This window comes from Ipomoea triloba, chromosome 6, assembly GCF_003576645.1.
Source record: "Ipomoea triloba cultivar NCNSP0323 chromosome 6, ASM357664v1".
Lineage (NCBI taxonomy): Eukaryota > Viridiplantae > Streptophyta > Magnoliopsida > Solanales > Convolvulaceae > Ipomoea > Ipomoea triloba.
This window is the reverse complement of record NC_044921.1, coordinates 4,670,881-4,687,701: the sequence shown is the minus strand read 5'-3', so window position 1 is coordinate 4,687,701 and position 16,821 is coordinate 4,670,881. Positions and strand designations below refer to the sequence as shown.

Below are 16,821 nucleotides of genomic sequence, written 5' to 3'. Positions count from 1 at the left end.
ATATATATATATATATATATATATATATATATATATATATATATATATCTTTATTTTTACTGCTCACTTACACACTCTAGCACACATAATCCATAAATTTTAAGAACAAAAATATGTCCAAACCACTTAAAAGGGTTAACAATTCCGCTGTGCATTCTCAACGAATCGTTGAAGTAACCTTTTGGTTCACTTGGATGAAGCGTTAAAATTTTTTAAAACCTAACAAGTCTATTCGCCCCCCCCCCCCCCCTCCAGACTTGTTCCCAACCTTTTCGCTGCCCAAGTCATGGGAGATGAAAGTGATAGCAATGAGGGACCACAATGACCTCAAAGACATTTTAAAGTCGGGCCATTACAAGGTCTTACAACTGCCGAGGAGTTGCAAGTCTTGTCCTACAACTGCCGAAAAGTCGGGTCATTACAAGGTCGATTACCCGTATCCAATCGTGAGCAAAAAGCAGGCGCAGTCGAGGAGTAACAAGGATGACTCGAGGAATACACCTAGAGAGTCTAGTGGTAGAAGCTCAAAGAACTATTCGAAAACTCACTCAAAAGGTAATAGATGAAGGAAAGCCTTGGTGATCGAAGAGTCAATCAAGAAGCTGGTCAACGATTCATGCTCCTCCAGCTCAAGTTCAGAGAGCGAAAGCTCAGGAAATGAAAAAGGACTCATCTACCTCTTTGGCTAAGAACAATCTGATGAAGAGCTATGCCTAATTGCTAAGGATGATGAGGTAACCCCTCAAACCTCAACTGAATGTGATTCTAATTTTAGATCTAATGAAGAACTAATAGATTCATTATAGCAATACTAAACTATCATTTTAATTTTACTATAGATTTATTTAATAATATACATACTTGTAACGTGATACACTATTAGTTTTTTATAATGACAGCCATTTCTTTTAATTAAAAGAAATGACATTGTATTTGACCAAGGTCCACCCGGCGTATAACGATTGCATCTACATCAAGCCAGTCTTATCTCAAACAACATTCCATTTAAACCGTTGAACTACTTGTTGAGATTATCTTATCGACATAAATACATAATTCATTTGTGATCGTTGTTGTTTTAAACCAACAGCATAATTAGTCTTTGCTCCAATGATGAATGTGGTTTGGACCAGGACGGATTTTTAGATTTTTGTGACCCTGTTCTTATGTATAAATGGGGTTATACCAAAAGTATATGTGCAATTTTTAAAATCAATACGTAAAACATATGATTTTTATTTCAAGTTATCTTTGCAGATTCAGGACTTGAGACATCATGTATCGTTGGGAAACATAATGGTTTTGCCATGCTCAATTAATTAGGTCCTAATTATTAAGAGAGATAAGTGATTTGGGATAAAACTGATGTGTTTTAGGATTGATTGTAAATTTTTTATTTAAGTAGCTATGTCAAAAATAAATATTGAGCCCTCTAAAAATTGAGGCCCTATACTGTTGCTCATCTTGTGCGCCTAAAATCTGGCCATGGTTTGGACGACAAAAGCAAGCGTTGATGAGGTAGTTGAGTGAACCTTTTTGGCTATTGTGGAAATGGAATAAACTGAATTCTAAAACGCTCCGAAAGTTTCCATTAGCTGGTAGACTAGATTTTGGCAAATTATTGTGTAGATGGTGATCCAAAATGATATTGTTTTGGTGTTTTAAAAAAAATTGTGTTATCAGAAGTCAACTAGGGTTTCTTTAATCTCTCTTTTCTCTAATCTCTCTCGTCTCTGGTTATCAACGCGGCCGCCGCCTCCGTGAAGCAAGCGGATCGGAGGCGGCGTCCCACCGTCTTCCCCTGCTGCCATCTCCACCCCAGACAGCGTCCGCCCTTTATTGTCTTCTCTGTTTTCACCATTTTTCCTCCATCTCCACTGCTACCAGCTGTTTCTCTCTTATTTTCGCATTGTTGTTTTCTTTTGCTTTGATTTACTGTTTTAATTTTGTTTGCAATTTATGTGTTTTCCTCTCGTTGTTTTGACGAGTTTCTTCCTCTCGTTTACTTTGGCGAGTTCTTTTTCATAAAGCGTGAAACGATAAAACTAGTCATAACGTATGTGAATCTCATCCTGGGTGACAAACATGACAATGAAAAAGAGACTCCTCTGAACTATGATATGCAGTTCAACTCGATGGAGATATTGTCAATGGATAGAAGAATGGAAATAGATACTCAGGTGGTGTGCAAGACTATTCAACCAGTGTCAGTCTTGGGTACGTTTGACCAAATCATTAAAGAAGCTTTAAGTTCATCCAAAGAATTTATCTTCAAATTTGTAAAACAGTCTGCGAATCAAGTTTTCTGTAGCATTGTTAGAGAAGTTGTTTCTATGTCTGACTGTAAAGAATGTTTGACCATCCCATCGATCTTTATTGTAAACGTTTCAGCCTATGATTAATGAATTAGCTTCTTTATTTTCAAAAAAAATTGTGTTATAATAATCAACATTTTGATGTAAGATAATGTATTTTATGAGTTAGAATAATGTATTTTATGTATTAGAGTAAGGTACTGTGTTAGAATAATAAAATTCTTAAGGTAAGACAATATATTTTATGAGTTAGAAAAATATATTTTGTGTTAGAATAATGTTTTTATGAGCTAGAATAATGTATAATATACTTTGTGTTAAAATAATGAAATTTTTAAGATAAAATTATTTATTTTATGAGTTAGAATAATATACTTTATATTGAAATAATTTATTTTATAAGTTAGAATAATATACTTTATTTATTTTTAAATTGTGGTCCTCACAGCTGCGTGAACTACGATTCACGCAATAATTATTGCTTAGGAAATTTGCAAACGGCTTTTGTTAACTAAATTGGAATCTTGGAAATATGCTGCTGCTAATAGTTTTATAATGAAATGACAGTTTTAAATTTATATAAAACGCCTCAAATTTATTCTACTTTTCTTATTTACTACGGAGTATCTATTAATAAAATCAACTAAGCATAACGTGCACGTACTTACAAAAGACGCGAATACCAATCAACATCTCATATTTTATATTAAAAATTATAATTATAAAACTTTAAATACTTTTTTTTTTTAAAGAAAACGTAGCTATTCCATTAATTCATAACATAAAACGTTTACATCAACAATCAATGAAATGGTAAATCATTCCTTACAGTCAGACATAGAAACAACTTTTCTAACTATGCTATAAAAAACTTGAATCGCAAACTGTTTCATAACTAGGAAGCTATGTTCCTTCAAGAAGCTTAAAGCTTCATCAAAGATATGGGTCTTCGTCATCATTCTTTTTTGCTCGCCCAGGATAAGATCAACACTTGCCGAAACCAAACTAAACGATTTATGCTAATGAAAATGAAAAGCCCGTGAAAGTAACGAGAGGAAAAATACTCGTGAAAGTAACGAGAGTAAAACACAATAATAGAGAAAATAAAAAGTTGGTAAAGTCAAAGTAGGGTTGGGAGTTCAAGACTACCAACACAAACCGAATACCTACCTACTATTATTTTATTCAAAGGGAAAGAAAACGGAAGAAGAAGATCTGTGGCGGTGGTCGAAAGCGGACTGAACTGCGACGATGGTCGGAGCGAAAGCAAACGTAGAAGGTGACCAAAACCGCCAGCTCAAAGCTCCAGCAAACGTAGAAGGTGACCAAAACCGCCAGCTCAAAGCTCCATTAGAGCTAGAAGGTGACCAAAACCGCCAGCTCAAAGCTCCATTAGAGCTCCGGCCGGAGGCCGGCGGTGGAAGCCGAAGTTGAGCAGCAGAGAAAGGCGTTTGATTTTAGAGAGAAAAGGAGGGCTAGGGTTTTTTCACCAAAGCTTAGTTCTTTTGACCAATTTAATAATACTTATTTTTAAAAATTAGAAATTAAAATTCCCCAAAAGTATAATATGGTGTTAATACCCGATTTGGCCCCTCGACTATTAGGATTTCAGCACTTTAGTCCTCAACTTCCAAATTTTTTTAATTTCATCCATAACTATGCAATTGTTAACCAAATTGATCCTAATAAAGACTATTTTAGTTTAGACAAAAGACTATTTTAAATAAAAATTACATAGTTTGAAATAAAATTGAACAAGTTTAGAAGTCAATGATCAAAACAATTAAATACGAATAGTCAAGGAACCAAATCGGGTATTAACTCTATAATATGGCATTCTCCCTCAAGTCGTAATCACATTTATACCAAGTCAAAAAAGCGAAAAGAAAAGAAATTCAATATTACCAGAAAAAGTAAACTTAACAAAAATCAACGGCTTGCAAATTTAGGAGGCAAGGACGCAAGGTCATGGTTTCAAACAACCGACCAAACAACAGTCCTCATTACCGTACATTGTAACTCCAAGACTCATGAGGATCACAACCCCTTCAAAATTATACTACTCCTTGCGTCTTATTTTATATCTGATTTAATTAACAAAATTTTACTAAAGTTATTTTTAATTTAATTTTATAATATTAAGTTTATTATTAATATCATGATTAAAAAATCACTAAACACTTATCGAACACCTGAAGGAACCTAACACCTAAGCAATGATTAATCAAAGCCGGTGTATGTTTTTTATTTTTTTTACAAAATTCGTTTAAATTTTTTAAATTTTTTCAAGACTTGATAATTATAAATTATTTAATTCTTTAATAGTTAACACTAAAATATTAAATATTAACCTAAAAAATATATAGAGTTTGAACACTTTAAGATTATCACTCAGAACAATTACATATCATTTTGCATGAAATAATCCATTTTTAAAAAGAAAACAATAATTAATCAATCTACTAGATAACCTAGTTAATGCGTAAGAGGCCTAAGAAGCGTAGACGATCAACGCCTAGGCGGCCACCTGGATCACGGATTAAGGTGATAACACTAAACGACCAGCTAGCACTTAGCACCTAGGTAGAACTTTTGCAACACCGATTTTTATATCTTTTAAAAATTATATTAAAAGTACTATTAAAAATTTTAAGAAAAATAAATTTAAAAACAAGTAAAAAAACTACTAAAAAAATAAATAAACAAATAAGAAATAATTAGTTTCACTAATGACTAGTAAATAGACCGCATAAAATGAAACAACGAGCAATAAACAAAAGAATATGTTTCATGGTACATCAAGGCATGGCAAGGCGCCCTTGCTTTCAGTAATCAATTGCTTGAAGCTTTAATTAATATCTCCTACATAATACATAAAAGGGCAACTCTAAGTCCACATCCCTGAATAGTGAATACACATCCACCACAAGTTTACAATGATACTATTCCCCGGAGACTGGTCAAAATTGACTCAATTGCTCATAAAGATCCTAATAAAATTTTATGATTCTCAAATGACAAGTCTATCCATTCAAAAGTCAAAAACTAGTTTGGTTAGTGACCTTTGGATGACATATGCACTCAGTAAGATTGGACAAGCCACTCTTTACAAGCATACAGGAAGGATAGGATAACATCAGTGCTTTACCTGCAATATGTAGTCTTCAAACTGTATTAATCTGAGAGAAGGGAGAGCATTTTGCGTGTGGATTCTGGTCCATGATTATTTACACTCGGGATGATGTTTGCTGGAGATATGAACTTAACGAACTTCTTGAGCTCCGAAAAGCTGCTATGCTCACTGTATGGCACTTCGTACCTGAAGATCACAAAGAAAATGTCACGAGACGTGTTTTCTTGGTCAGGTTTACTGCTGCTGCAGATGGCTGGTGTTGTATAGAGTGAAATAATTGTAAATGAAAACCCCAGCACTTGCAATAAGTGTGATTCAAAGTTTGTGTTTGGAAGAGATTCAGTATGAGACATTGAGAGAGTTTACAGTGACAAAAGACGCATGATTATTCACTTATAAGAACAGAAGAGAGGTTTGATAAAATTTACATGGCTATTTGCTACAAATGCAATGAAATTGGATTGCAGAATTGGCCATAATGTACATGGCCAAACCACACTAAAAGACTGAATACAATCAATTAGCTAGTCTAACTTATAACCTTATAAACTCATGTTTTCTCTTATTTTATCAACATGGGACTCTTACTCTTAACACATTAAAATAGTTCCATGTAGTTGGAATGGTTTTAGTTCATATCAGTTCACTTGGATGAACTTATAATGCGTGCAGGGTTGCTCATAGCAAAAAATATCAAATGTAGTATTTATGAAGATTTATTCATTGATTGTATCAATATAATACAGGTGAAACAAGAAATGAGAACATTGTAAAATAGTCTTAAGAGATATCCTGAAGCAAGGATTAATAAAATGAGAAATTTACCTTATGATGGTACCTTGCTGCCATCTTTTTCCAGGAGTCTTTTTCTTTCCTTTACCAAGAGACCAACCAGTTGGAGAAAAAGCAACTATAAGACTATATCGACCCTAGCAAAGAGAACAAAATAACATTATGGAATCAACTAGACAATTTCTTGCATGAGTATCATTAGGTGTCACTTTATTGGATCAACAAGAAATATAACTATTCAAGGAAATTTTGGCAAGTCAGAAAAAGGGACTGCAAAAGAAAATTGATTCATCATCAGTGCCATATCAAATCCAAGCACTGTTTAGTTATGATAAGAAGATGGCTGACTCAGTGTCTCAGAATGAGAACTGAATATTTGACACTCTGGCTGATCAATATATGACAGACAAAATACAAATTGGCCTCAGTTTCCTTACCTTTTATTTTGATTTTTATGAATTCATTCAAAAAAATTTCATGCAGAGGACTAGAGGTTGCATCAAGATTCAGACACTCAAGAAATATGAGCAATTAAGCACTTAAACCCTCACCATGTATTGATTAGATATATGATTCAACCGCTTGAAGTTAGCAAGTGTCCACAAAGGTACAACATGGATATGGCTTTCCTGTTCATTCAAAGTGAAAAATTGCATATCTTCATCGGGGAACCCCAAGCATTGCAAAATACGCAGTTTTGCTGCAGTGACATAGATTTTCTTACGCAGAGCACGAGCAATCTCTACAAAAAGTCTTTCTTTTCCTGTCATCCAACAAAAAAAAAAAAGAAAATCTTTAAAATCAAGAAAAATGTCTTTTGATGGGAAAATCCAGCTATAAGATCCTTCCAAACCCCAACAAGAGATTTAAATTCACTTCGGTCAAATAGGTTACTTTTCACATTTTTTAACATTAAATGGAAATTCTTCCTTCAGAATATTTTAGCATTTTTTGAATTCTGTTAAGCATTATTTGCAGTTGTTCATTCTAGTATTTAAAACATTAAAAATTAAAATCAAATCATACAGTGTAATTTGGTAAATTCTCAAAATAAAATGATCTTTTAATAGAAACATTGCACACTGTTTGGTGGAAATAAAAATATGAACACAGAATCACAGACAGGGACAGAGAGTCTACCTATAGTATAACTACCAATCAAGAATAAAGTTCTGGGGTTGAAAGCTTCAGCTTGTATGGCTTCAATGACAAATTGTATTACAGCATCTTGTTTGGGAAAGTCATACTGCAAAGATGGGAAATAATAAGCTTCTATCAGATGTAAGCACAGTCTAATGAAGGCAACTGCAAAAATAGATAGAACAGAAGTAGAGAACTATAGTTAAGCTTTGTCCTTTTTGTTCACAGGTGCATGAAGAAAATATCAAGTGTAGGAATCATATAAGCTAGCTCTCTTTTGAGATAAATGCTTAAAGCCTTAAACATCAGATCAAATAACCAACATGAAGAAACCTGCATTGTAATTCCATATTACCATAATGATACTTTATGCTTGCATAATTCTAAAATAAGATCCATCTTTCCTCATGATGAAGGATTTGAATTCATTGGCAAAAATATATAGGTAATATACATACTGCTATTGGTGCAATGCCTGATCGACATTCCTATCTACTGATGCTACTTCTCAGGTAAGTAGATAACAAAAGCAGTATGTAACTTCAGATGTTACTGGTTCAGCTGAATAACTTTACCACATCAAAAAATGGCCAGCATTTGCCATACATGAAATCAGAAGATTACTAGCAAAATTCATTGAATATAACAAAAATGCCCACATTTTTTAAATTAGTTACTTGATTCAAAATAAAATTATAGGCAAGTACAAAATGTTGGGTATTGACATGAAATTAGGCATAAACTGTGTCCAGTCTTGAGCATGGGCATCACACAAATGTAATTAAATCTTTCTGAAGTACTCTTTCTTTTGTAGGCCATGATGCAGCCTCCAAATTTAATTTCACTCCATGTCATTTTACTTTAAGGTCATGCAGTCAAGTCATGATAATTATATTCTAAGTTTCTAACAGATTACCTGAGGGTTACAATAAGTCGTGTCCAGGATAAGAGTGTGGATTTTACAAGGTTGAAAGCTAGGAATCTCCATCATTTCATCACAAAAGCGAAAATCTCCTGTATGCAAGACAGCCTGGTTCATGAAGAAACATGCAGTTAGCTCACCAGGTAGAAAAAAATCATAGCTATGATTCTATGAAGATGATAGTGTACAAAGATGGAAGTATGCACCACACCTTACCATTGGATGGTTCAAAGAGGATTATGATGGCACCTGGGCAATGATTTGCATCAAAACAGGTGACATCAATTCCTGCAATATTGATCCTCTGGTTGAGAGGTAAAATTTTTATGTTATCCCAAGGAATTCCAATTTTCATATTAACAAGCTTTGCAGTCACTGAGGAGCAATATATCTTCCCATGACAGAAGGACTTCGTTAAACCTTGATAATCTGCAGAAGCATGGAAAAACCATGTTGAGTAATTCATTGAAATAGAAAATCAAAAGAAATGTTGAAGCCCAAAATCTAAAGCATAAAAGAAGAATATTACTTTATGAATCTCTTTTATCACTGAATGCCACATTAGCTACCAATTAATAAAAGCTGTGACCATGACAATTATTAATCAACCTAAATGGCTAAATGACAAGATCTAGATGGAAACCAAATGAAGCCCAGAGCTTAGTTAGGAATATATGTGGGAAATTCTAGAAGGTCACTACAAATAAAAATTTCAGTCCCAATGCCTCAACACTGTAATCTGCAAAATCTAGCCTTGTTTTGAGGCCAGTATAGGCCCAGGAACTAGAAGTTTATTGAACTCATTCTAGACAATATTTATCATCTGAAGGTGTTGCACAGGGCTAGGTACTTCTGGAGAAGATAAACTTGCAAGCTTACTTAAAAGTTGAAACTGACTGGTCCACCAGAGAAAGAATACAATATGTCTTTCTAAACTTAAAATTCCAATAACAGAATACTTTCAGAAGAAAATTAATGCTCCATAGAAGATAGACAACAGTTTCTCTCTTTTGAAATTCATGTCTTTAATATTATAAATGAGTCATGATTACATACATGATACATATGGCAAAACCAGTAGTACAGAAAAGCATAAATATAATATATTTTGTTTACCTAATGCAATTTAGGTGCATAAATTTTCACAAGTAATGCTTTGATCCTCTAAAAAAGTCAGTGATTGCTTCACAAAAAATCTATTAACTGTGGACTTCTGATGACCTCTAAGCCAACTGGCATTACGTCATTGACTAACGCATGGGCATTCCCTTTTTTGGTTGGCAACATAAACAACTCAACCCCACTAAACAGGAATCGCATCAAGTTGTAGTCAGCCACATAAATTTTACTTTTCCATTTAATCCCATTGTGTGCTAAATCTACTGTGACCCTAAGCTAGTATGTTATTTAGCAGCATGGTAAGATTTAAATAAATTGGTCTTACGATCAGCATGAAAGTGGGTAAGAAACCAGTGAGAACAATCTCTTCTAAGGTACTTGAAAGCATCCTGCAACAATAGTAAACCAAGGCACTTAGCAAAGAAGCAATATAATCTGCTCTAGTTAACAATAGAAAGGTCACCAAACAAAATATTGTCTCACAGTTTGAAAAAGTTTCAAACACCTCAAAGTCCTTTAAAGCCACTTAGCCACCTAACCTGAGCTGACAGATTAGAATTTTTGTAACCATTGTCCTTGCCCCAAGGGCAATAGTTAAGGACCAATTACTACCGCCATGTTTGTGACAAGTGTCACAATACTTAATATTCATTGGCTACCCTGGAATTGGACAACCTCACAACCCTACCACATGTTATATAACCCTTCATAACTCTATTAATTTATCCCTGCCCTAACCTCAGGGAAATTGTAAGAAAGACTAATTAGATGTTTAACAAAGATTACTGATTATAGATTGTGAAGCAGATTTTAGCTTATTTAAGTCAATAATCCATAAATAAGTTGGAGCAAATTATTAATTATTCAAATCCATAAGAATAAACCATAATCATGGACTTTACTAGACGATCACGAGTGATACAAAAAATATTAAAACAAAGAGCTTCAAGTTTTTATAGTTCAACAATCAACATTGATCATTATTAGAGTTACTGATTCCAAATAGAGAAATGTCTCAAAAACAAAGGAATGTTTGTTATTATATAATATTATAGCGGGAAATTTCCTGTCTCCTTGTTTGTCCTACTCTGTAATGTTTAAGCAAGTTAGAAAAAAATTTAAAATTCTGAGAGCATCCCTACCAATGGTTATTTAGGGGTTTGGAATAGTGTAAGATGAGGTGGAAGAAAGAGATATTGGAGAGAGAATGGGAATGATCCTCCTGCAAGATAGGGTGTTTGGAACAGTGCAAAGGGAAGAAAAATGATCGCTGCTGTGTGCGTTTCACGGCCAGCAGGCACGTGCCCGCTGGGCGCGCCCGACAAATACTTTTTTTTTTTTTAAATCAGATTTCTTTTTTTTTCCCCTCCCATTTTTTCTTTCCTAATCACACTTTAAAAAACTCCTCAAAAACCGCAAAAAGACCTCACTATTAAGGATGCTCTGAAGTGTCAATTTCATGAAAAAATCCCTCCCCCCCCCAATAAAAAGAAAAGAAAAAAAATAAATTTGAATAGCAGCAATTATACAGGTGAAAGAGTTGGGTTGTTTACCACACGAAATGGTGTTCCAGGTATAGAACACCACACAGGAATATCCTTATATTTTGTACTCTTGGCAGGATTCTTCTTAACACTCTTGTTAGAAGAATCCATGAGACTCCTCCCAACCTCATTTTGTCCACAGGATGTGGCATGAACATTTTTTGTCCCGGCAGCAGAACACTGAAAATAGTCAGTTATCAACTTGCTCAACTTGACTTTGCTTGTATCATCAACTACAGCCTTCTTGGCGTTTTTCTGAAATTCTACTTCCTTGGTGTTTTCCTTCCTTACTTCAGAAAGAGCACGAACAATCTTTTTCCTGGGACCAAGTGCACTAACACCAATCTTACACAGATCCTTCATGAAAAGAAAAAGATGGAAATGATCAAGCAGTCAAATTAGTCATATGATAGAACCAATTTATGTGTCAGACTTTCTAAGCAAGCAAGTATCCTTATGAATAAGTTTGGGACCCAAGAAGAAAAATAGAATCAAGCAATTAGTAACAGTAGCTTCAGGCCTAGAACGCACAAACTCAAAAGAGAATCCTCCCATGTCATTCAGATGTTAGTTGCAGTAGTTTTTCTAGCATTCTTTCTTCTTAACTTCAGTTGAAATTGAAAACAAGAACATATGGTTTTAAACCATAAACTCTTCATTTTTACGTGATTAGATATTTAGATATTTGTTACTATGGCCAAGTTTCAGTCTGGCTAAATTAGTCAACCATATCGAATTTCTATATTCATAGTTAAACTAGCACATTACTATACATAGCTTCTGGAGGAAGATCTAGTATGAAAAATCATGAAAGAAAGCAATACCTTCTATAAGCATCTTTCATTGCATGGAAATATCTTAAGATAACTATTAACTTAAGAACAATGCTACAGCAGTAGAATAGGAAATGATTATAATACATACTGAATAAATAACAACACCCAACTGTGCAGTAACTTTAACTTGTAGTTTTCTATATTCTCCTCTCCAGTATCCCCTGAGAGTGCATGATGGATGGGACAGAATGCATAACAGAAAGTAAACTGATAATTGGCTACAATCTTTTTTTTTATTAATTTCACAGGTAAAGGTGTAAAGCTAACCTCTTCTGTCAGCCATTGTAAGGTGTCCCAATCAATCTCTTGTTGAATAAATAATTCTTCATACTTAGCCAGTCCTAGCTTACGTAGCCATTCTACAACAGGAGGCATAGCAACAAGCTTTTGAGGAGTTCGTGCAGGGGAAGCATCAAGAACTTGTCCAAGACATTGAAAAGATGTATCACGATGGGAAAGAACCGCCTGAAAATTTTATATCAGAATTTTTTTAGGAACTACTAATTTTATCAGAATAAATATTAAGGTGAAATAACTATAAAAACCATACTAAATTCATTGGGATGATCAAGTATTCTAGTAACTAAACATACAGAATTCTAGAGAATCAGTATCTTCAAGGATGGAGGTTATTCCAGCCTATAACTTTTATAGTAGGGAATCTCAGGGATACAAACAAGAGACATTATGTGTAAAACCCAATACCCATTGCATGGTTCAACATTCTCATATGCAAAGTAGTAATTTTCAATGGTACAGTTGCAGCAACTATTCTCAAGGATTTTCAAAATGCCCTAGTAATTTAGTCCAGTCGCATTAGATTTTCAATATAGGTTGACTAACTATAAATGGGTTTTTCTCCTTATTCAAGAGAAGCATATTCTTCTTAATTGTTGTAAGTATGAACCATATGGCTAGTCTTTTCTTATGAAAACATCAAAACTTCTCATCCGCATATTTAATGGGCATGTTATCTCTGCTCTTCACCTTTTCCTTGACCCATCCAAAATCTAAATGCTTCATATGATTCCTATCTTGATCCATTCAATGACTTCATACTATAAAGTGTTATGTCCAAATTGCATCTTATGTTACATTTTCTGATTTTCTACCATTTTTGTTCTTAGAATATTTTCTAGTACCTTTCCCACTTCACATACTTCTCATGTTTTAAGAATTCAAAAACAAAGGCACAATTGGCATCACCTTTACTTATCAATGATTAAAAGGCCTCCACTCAAAGCTACATCTTGAGATATGAGTGTAATCTTATTACATTTAAAGACTATATATTTAACAAAGCAACAACTACACTCTGCCTTGTCAATGATAAAAACACCCCCCCCCCCCCCACATCTAAAGCATCTATGTTAGAACTATTGCATCTAAAAACAACATATTCAACAAAGAGATAGAGAAGAACTAACAATAATATCAATAACATATAATTGAAGAAATCGAAGAAATTACTACCTCAGCTGGAGCATCCTCTTTATCAATGCACTCATTGGTGTGTATTTGCCTTTGCTCCTCATTGAAATCTGTGATGTCCCTACCACAAAGTGGGCAACAAATCAGACTACTGTCGTCATTACCCTCTGAAACACAATCATCTTCCTGATAAGCTTCCATAGAATCGCCATCTCCTTCACTCCCCTCGCTACATAGTTTAAGCAGCATGTCAAGCTCTGAGCTCTCCCCCAATTCTTCACCCTTCCCCTCTTCCAATCCCGCACTGGATTTCAACAACCTTGACTCTATTGAATTCACAAAGTACCCCTTTTTTGACTCCAACACACTCTTCTCTGATGCACATGAAAAGGACTCATTCTTCGTATCAGAATCTGCCTCTATAATGGCTCCCACCTTTTCGTTTTGCTCAATCACATTGAAACACTTATCTTCTTCCTTGGGGTCCAAACATCCAGGATACGAGCAATCAATAGTTGACGGGATAGAATCCAACCCAATGTTCAAATCCATATCCTCGAGTTCCAGCTCAGGCTTCTGTTGAAGGGGCAGTGAGCAACCGATATCAGGGGCGTCTACTCGCGGGACCAAATTCTCCTTGCCGGAACTTTCAGATCGACGCTTAGGCTTCTTCCGAGGCCGATGAAGGGAACCGGAAGGCTTTAAAGGTTTCCAAGAGCCGGAAATCGAGGTCGCATTCCTAGAGCATAACTGAGAAGGAGAGGGATCTTGAAAATCGTCGTCGTCATCGACGAGAGTCGAGGTCAAGGTCAGAGCAGGCTGTGAAGCAGAGGCTTTGAATTTGGAATTGAAGGCCATCGGAGTCGCCGGAGATCGCCGAACGGTGGAGAGAGTGCAGGGAGTAGTTGGGAAGGGGGAGTTTTGGATTTTGAATTTCTCAGGTGCTTATTAGGAGAAAATGGAGGGAATTCGTGAAAATTGGAGCGTGATTTGCATCCACAATTGATAATTGTATGTAGTGAGCTGAGAATAAATTTTATTGGGCTTCTGACTCCAGCCCAATAATATTGTAAATTGAGCTCACCTGAACAAAAATCCAATCATTATACCCTGGCAATCCTTATCCTGTGGACCAGGTCCACACTATGGACCCTATTCCGAAACTACGTCGTTTAACTAAGTTAGTGGGAATTGATGTGGGATGGACATTGTTCCGCCCGTTCAATTTCTGTTATGTGTAATTTTGTGTATTTTTATATGTAATTTTGTGTATTCTATTCAGAGATTATGTGTATACTAATATATAATTTTGTACATTGATTTGAATTTATAAACGATAATACTTAGGTTTATGATTATGTGTATTATATTCAGAAATTATGTGTATTCTAATATATAATTCTGTGCATTAATGATTTGAGTGTCATGCCTCATGAAACATAAATGATACTCCGTAATACTTAGGATTATGATTCTGTGTATTATATTCAGAGATTATATATATTCTAATACGGAGTATATAATTCTGTACATTAATGATTTGAATGTCATGCCTCATGAAACAAAAATGATAATACTTAGGTTTATGACTCCGTATATTCTATATAGAGATTATGTGTATTCTAGTATGTAATTTGGTACATTATTCATTTCCAATACCATACACAGAATCCATGTAAAGAATACACAGAATGTCAAAACAGAATGCACAGAAAATTGTCACACACGTACACATAACTTATCTTAGTGTTTACACTACTCAAATGGTTAACACACATAATCCATAACCATAATACACATTGTTGGTTTTATCAACCACAGAGGGTCGAACGGCAGGCCAACATTACCGAAAAATCGACTAAATGCTTTGTAGGAAATTAGAGTAACTTCTCAGCCCTCTTCGTATTATGAATTGCCTATTGAGTGTGGAAAATTGTTTGTCCTCTCTCAGGACCTTATACCCCTATTTATACCAGCTAGAAGGGATTTCTCCCTTTGGTAACTCTAAACTACCATATTCAAGTTAAGAATTCTTTCATTATTACATTTGTTTATTTTCATAATCTACTTTGATCTTCTGTGCGACTTCCACGCTCAACCGCATTTGCCTTTAGGAAACCTTCTAAAACGCCTTTAGGAAACCCCGCAACCGCCTTTCACACACCGTCTTTTCTACCTCGGCTACGGCTTCTAGGTCGGTCAGACCACCTTATCACTCGAGAACCCACCAAGCATATTCTTTTCATTCTCAAACTCTTCCTTGAATGTGTTCCGCAAAGCATTCCACTGAATAACCTCATTAAACAAATCCCTGACAGACCGATTCATCATCGGCCGACCTTTGACGTGCCACCGCACTTCCTTCCGAATCCTCCAAGTCTGCCTTCCTCTTCGATCGTCTCTTCCTCCCTTCCGACCTTCAGGTACCGAGCCTTGGCGCATCCCCCATCACACATAATTAATAACCATAATGTACATAAACGATAACACCAAATACACAAACACATCAGAACCTACGCATAACTCATCTTACATTACTCAAGTGATTAACGTACATAATTAATATAAATGTACAGAATTCGCGACCAGAATACACAGAATGTCAAAACAGAATGCATAGAATATCATCACAACATACACAGAACTCATCTTATAAGTTAACGGCCAAACGGGATTTCCAGAAAAGCTGTTAATTAAAAAGATCCAAAACGACGTCGTTTTGGATCATTGTGCACCCTGGTCCACGATATAAATTGCCATACCCTAGACGGTAAATTATTCTATAGACTCGTGTTCACTTTAAAAGGTGGACCTATACACAATTTACATATTAAATGTTCACAATTTATCTTTTAAAAATTCACAATTTGTATACTATGAACACACAATGTTAATATATATGTAATTGATTACCTTATTTTGTATTTACAAGTTCCTTTCAAATACTACAGTCAATTCCAATACTAAAAATACACAATTTAATCTTTTTAAAATTTAGTATAGTTATGCGTTTTGACTTAGAAACACAATTTATATTCTAAAAGTTCACAATTTCAATACTAAAAATACACAATTTAATGTCATTTAGGATCAGGAAGGTGGACCCTGGTCCATGGTATAACTGTCCATGCACTATGATTAGGTGGGATACTAACATAAAGATATATTTTTAATGAGTTAATAGCCAATTTAGTCATCAACTATAGTGGTTTTTCTTAATTTAGTCCTAAACAATTTTTGTGCTTAATTAGGTCATCGACTTCAATAATTTTGTCCAATTGAATCCTATATTAAGATAATCCGGTAATTTTACCTCTATTAATACCCAATTTAGTCATTGACTATAGGAGTTTAACCGAAATTAATGTTTGACTATAATGGTTTACCCAATTTAGTCCTCGACTGTAGTGATTTTTTTTTTCGATTTAGTTCTTGATTCTAATAGTTGATGACTGAATTGGGGCAAATCATCAAAGTCAAGAATCTAATTAAACGCAAAAAATTATTTTGGACTAAATTGAGAAAGATCACTATAGCCGATGACTAACTTGAGTATTAATTTTATTTTTAATAAACTAAAGGTTCATTT

General features: G+C 34.6%; 1 protein-coding gene across 1 annotated transcript; it reads right to left on the bottom strand.

Annotated features, from left to right (window-relative positions):
* Window positions 1-5,070: 5,070 nt before the first annotated feature.
* LOC116022174 lies at window positions 5,071-14,136 on the bottom strand. Its single transcript, XM_031262773.1, has 10 exons — window positions 13,275-14,136; window positions 12,069-12,266; window positions 10,975-11,322; window positions 9,747-9,810; window positions 8,514-8,731; window positions 8,297-8,410; window positions 7,381-7,486; window positions 6,792-7,003; window positions 6,274-6,377; window positions 5,071-5,634 (listed from the first exon to the last, which is right to left on the bottom strand). Exons 1-10 carry the CDS (start codon window positions 14,088-14,090, stop codon window positions 5,490-5,492), a joined length of 2,325 nt encoding a protein of 774 aa, XP_031118633.1. The 5' UTR covers window positions 14,091-14,136; the 3' UTR covers window positions 5,071-5,489.
* Between the last annotated feature and the right edge of the window lie 2,685 nt (window positions 14,137-16,821).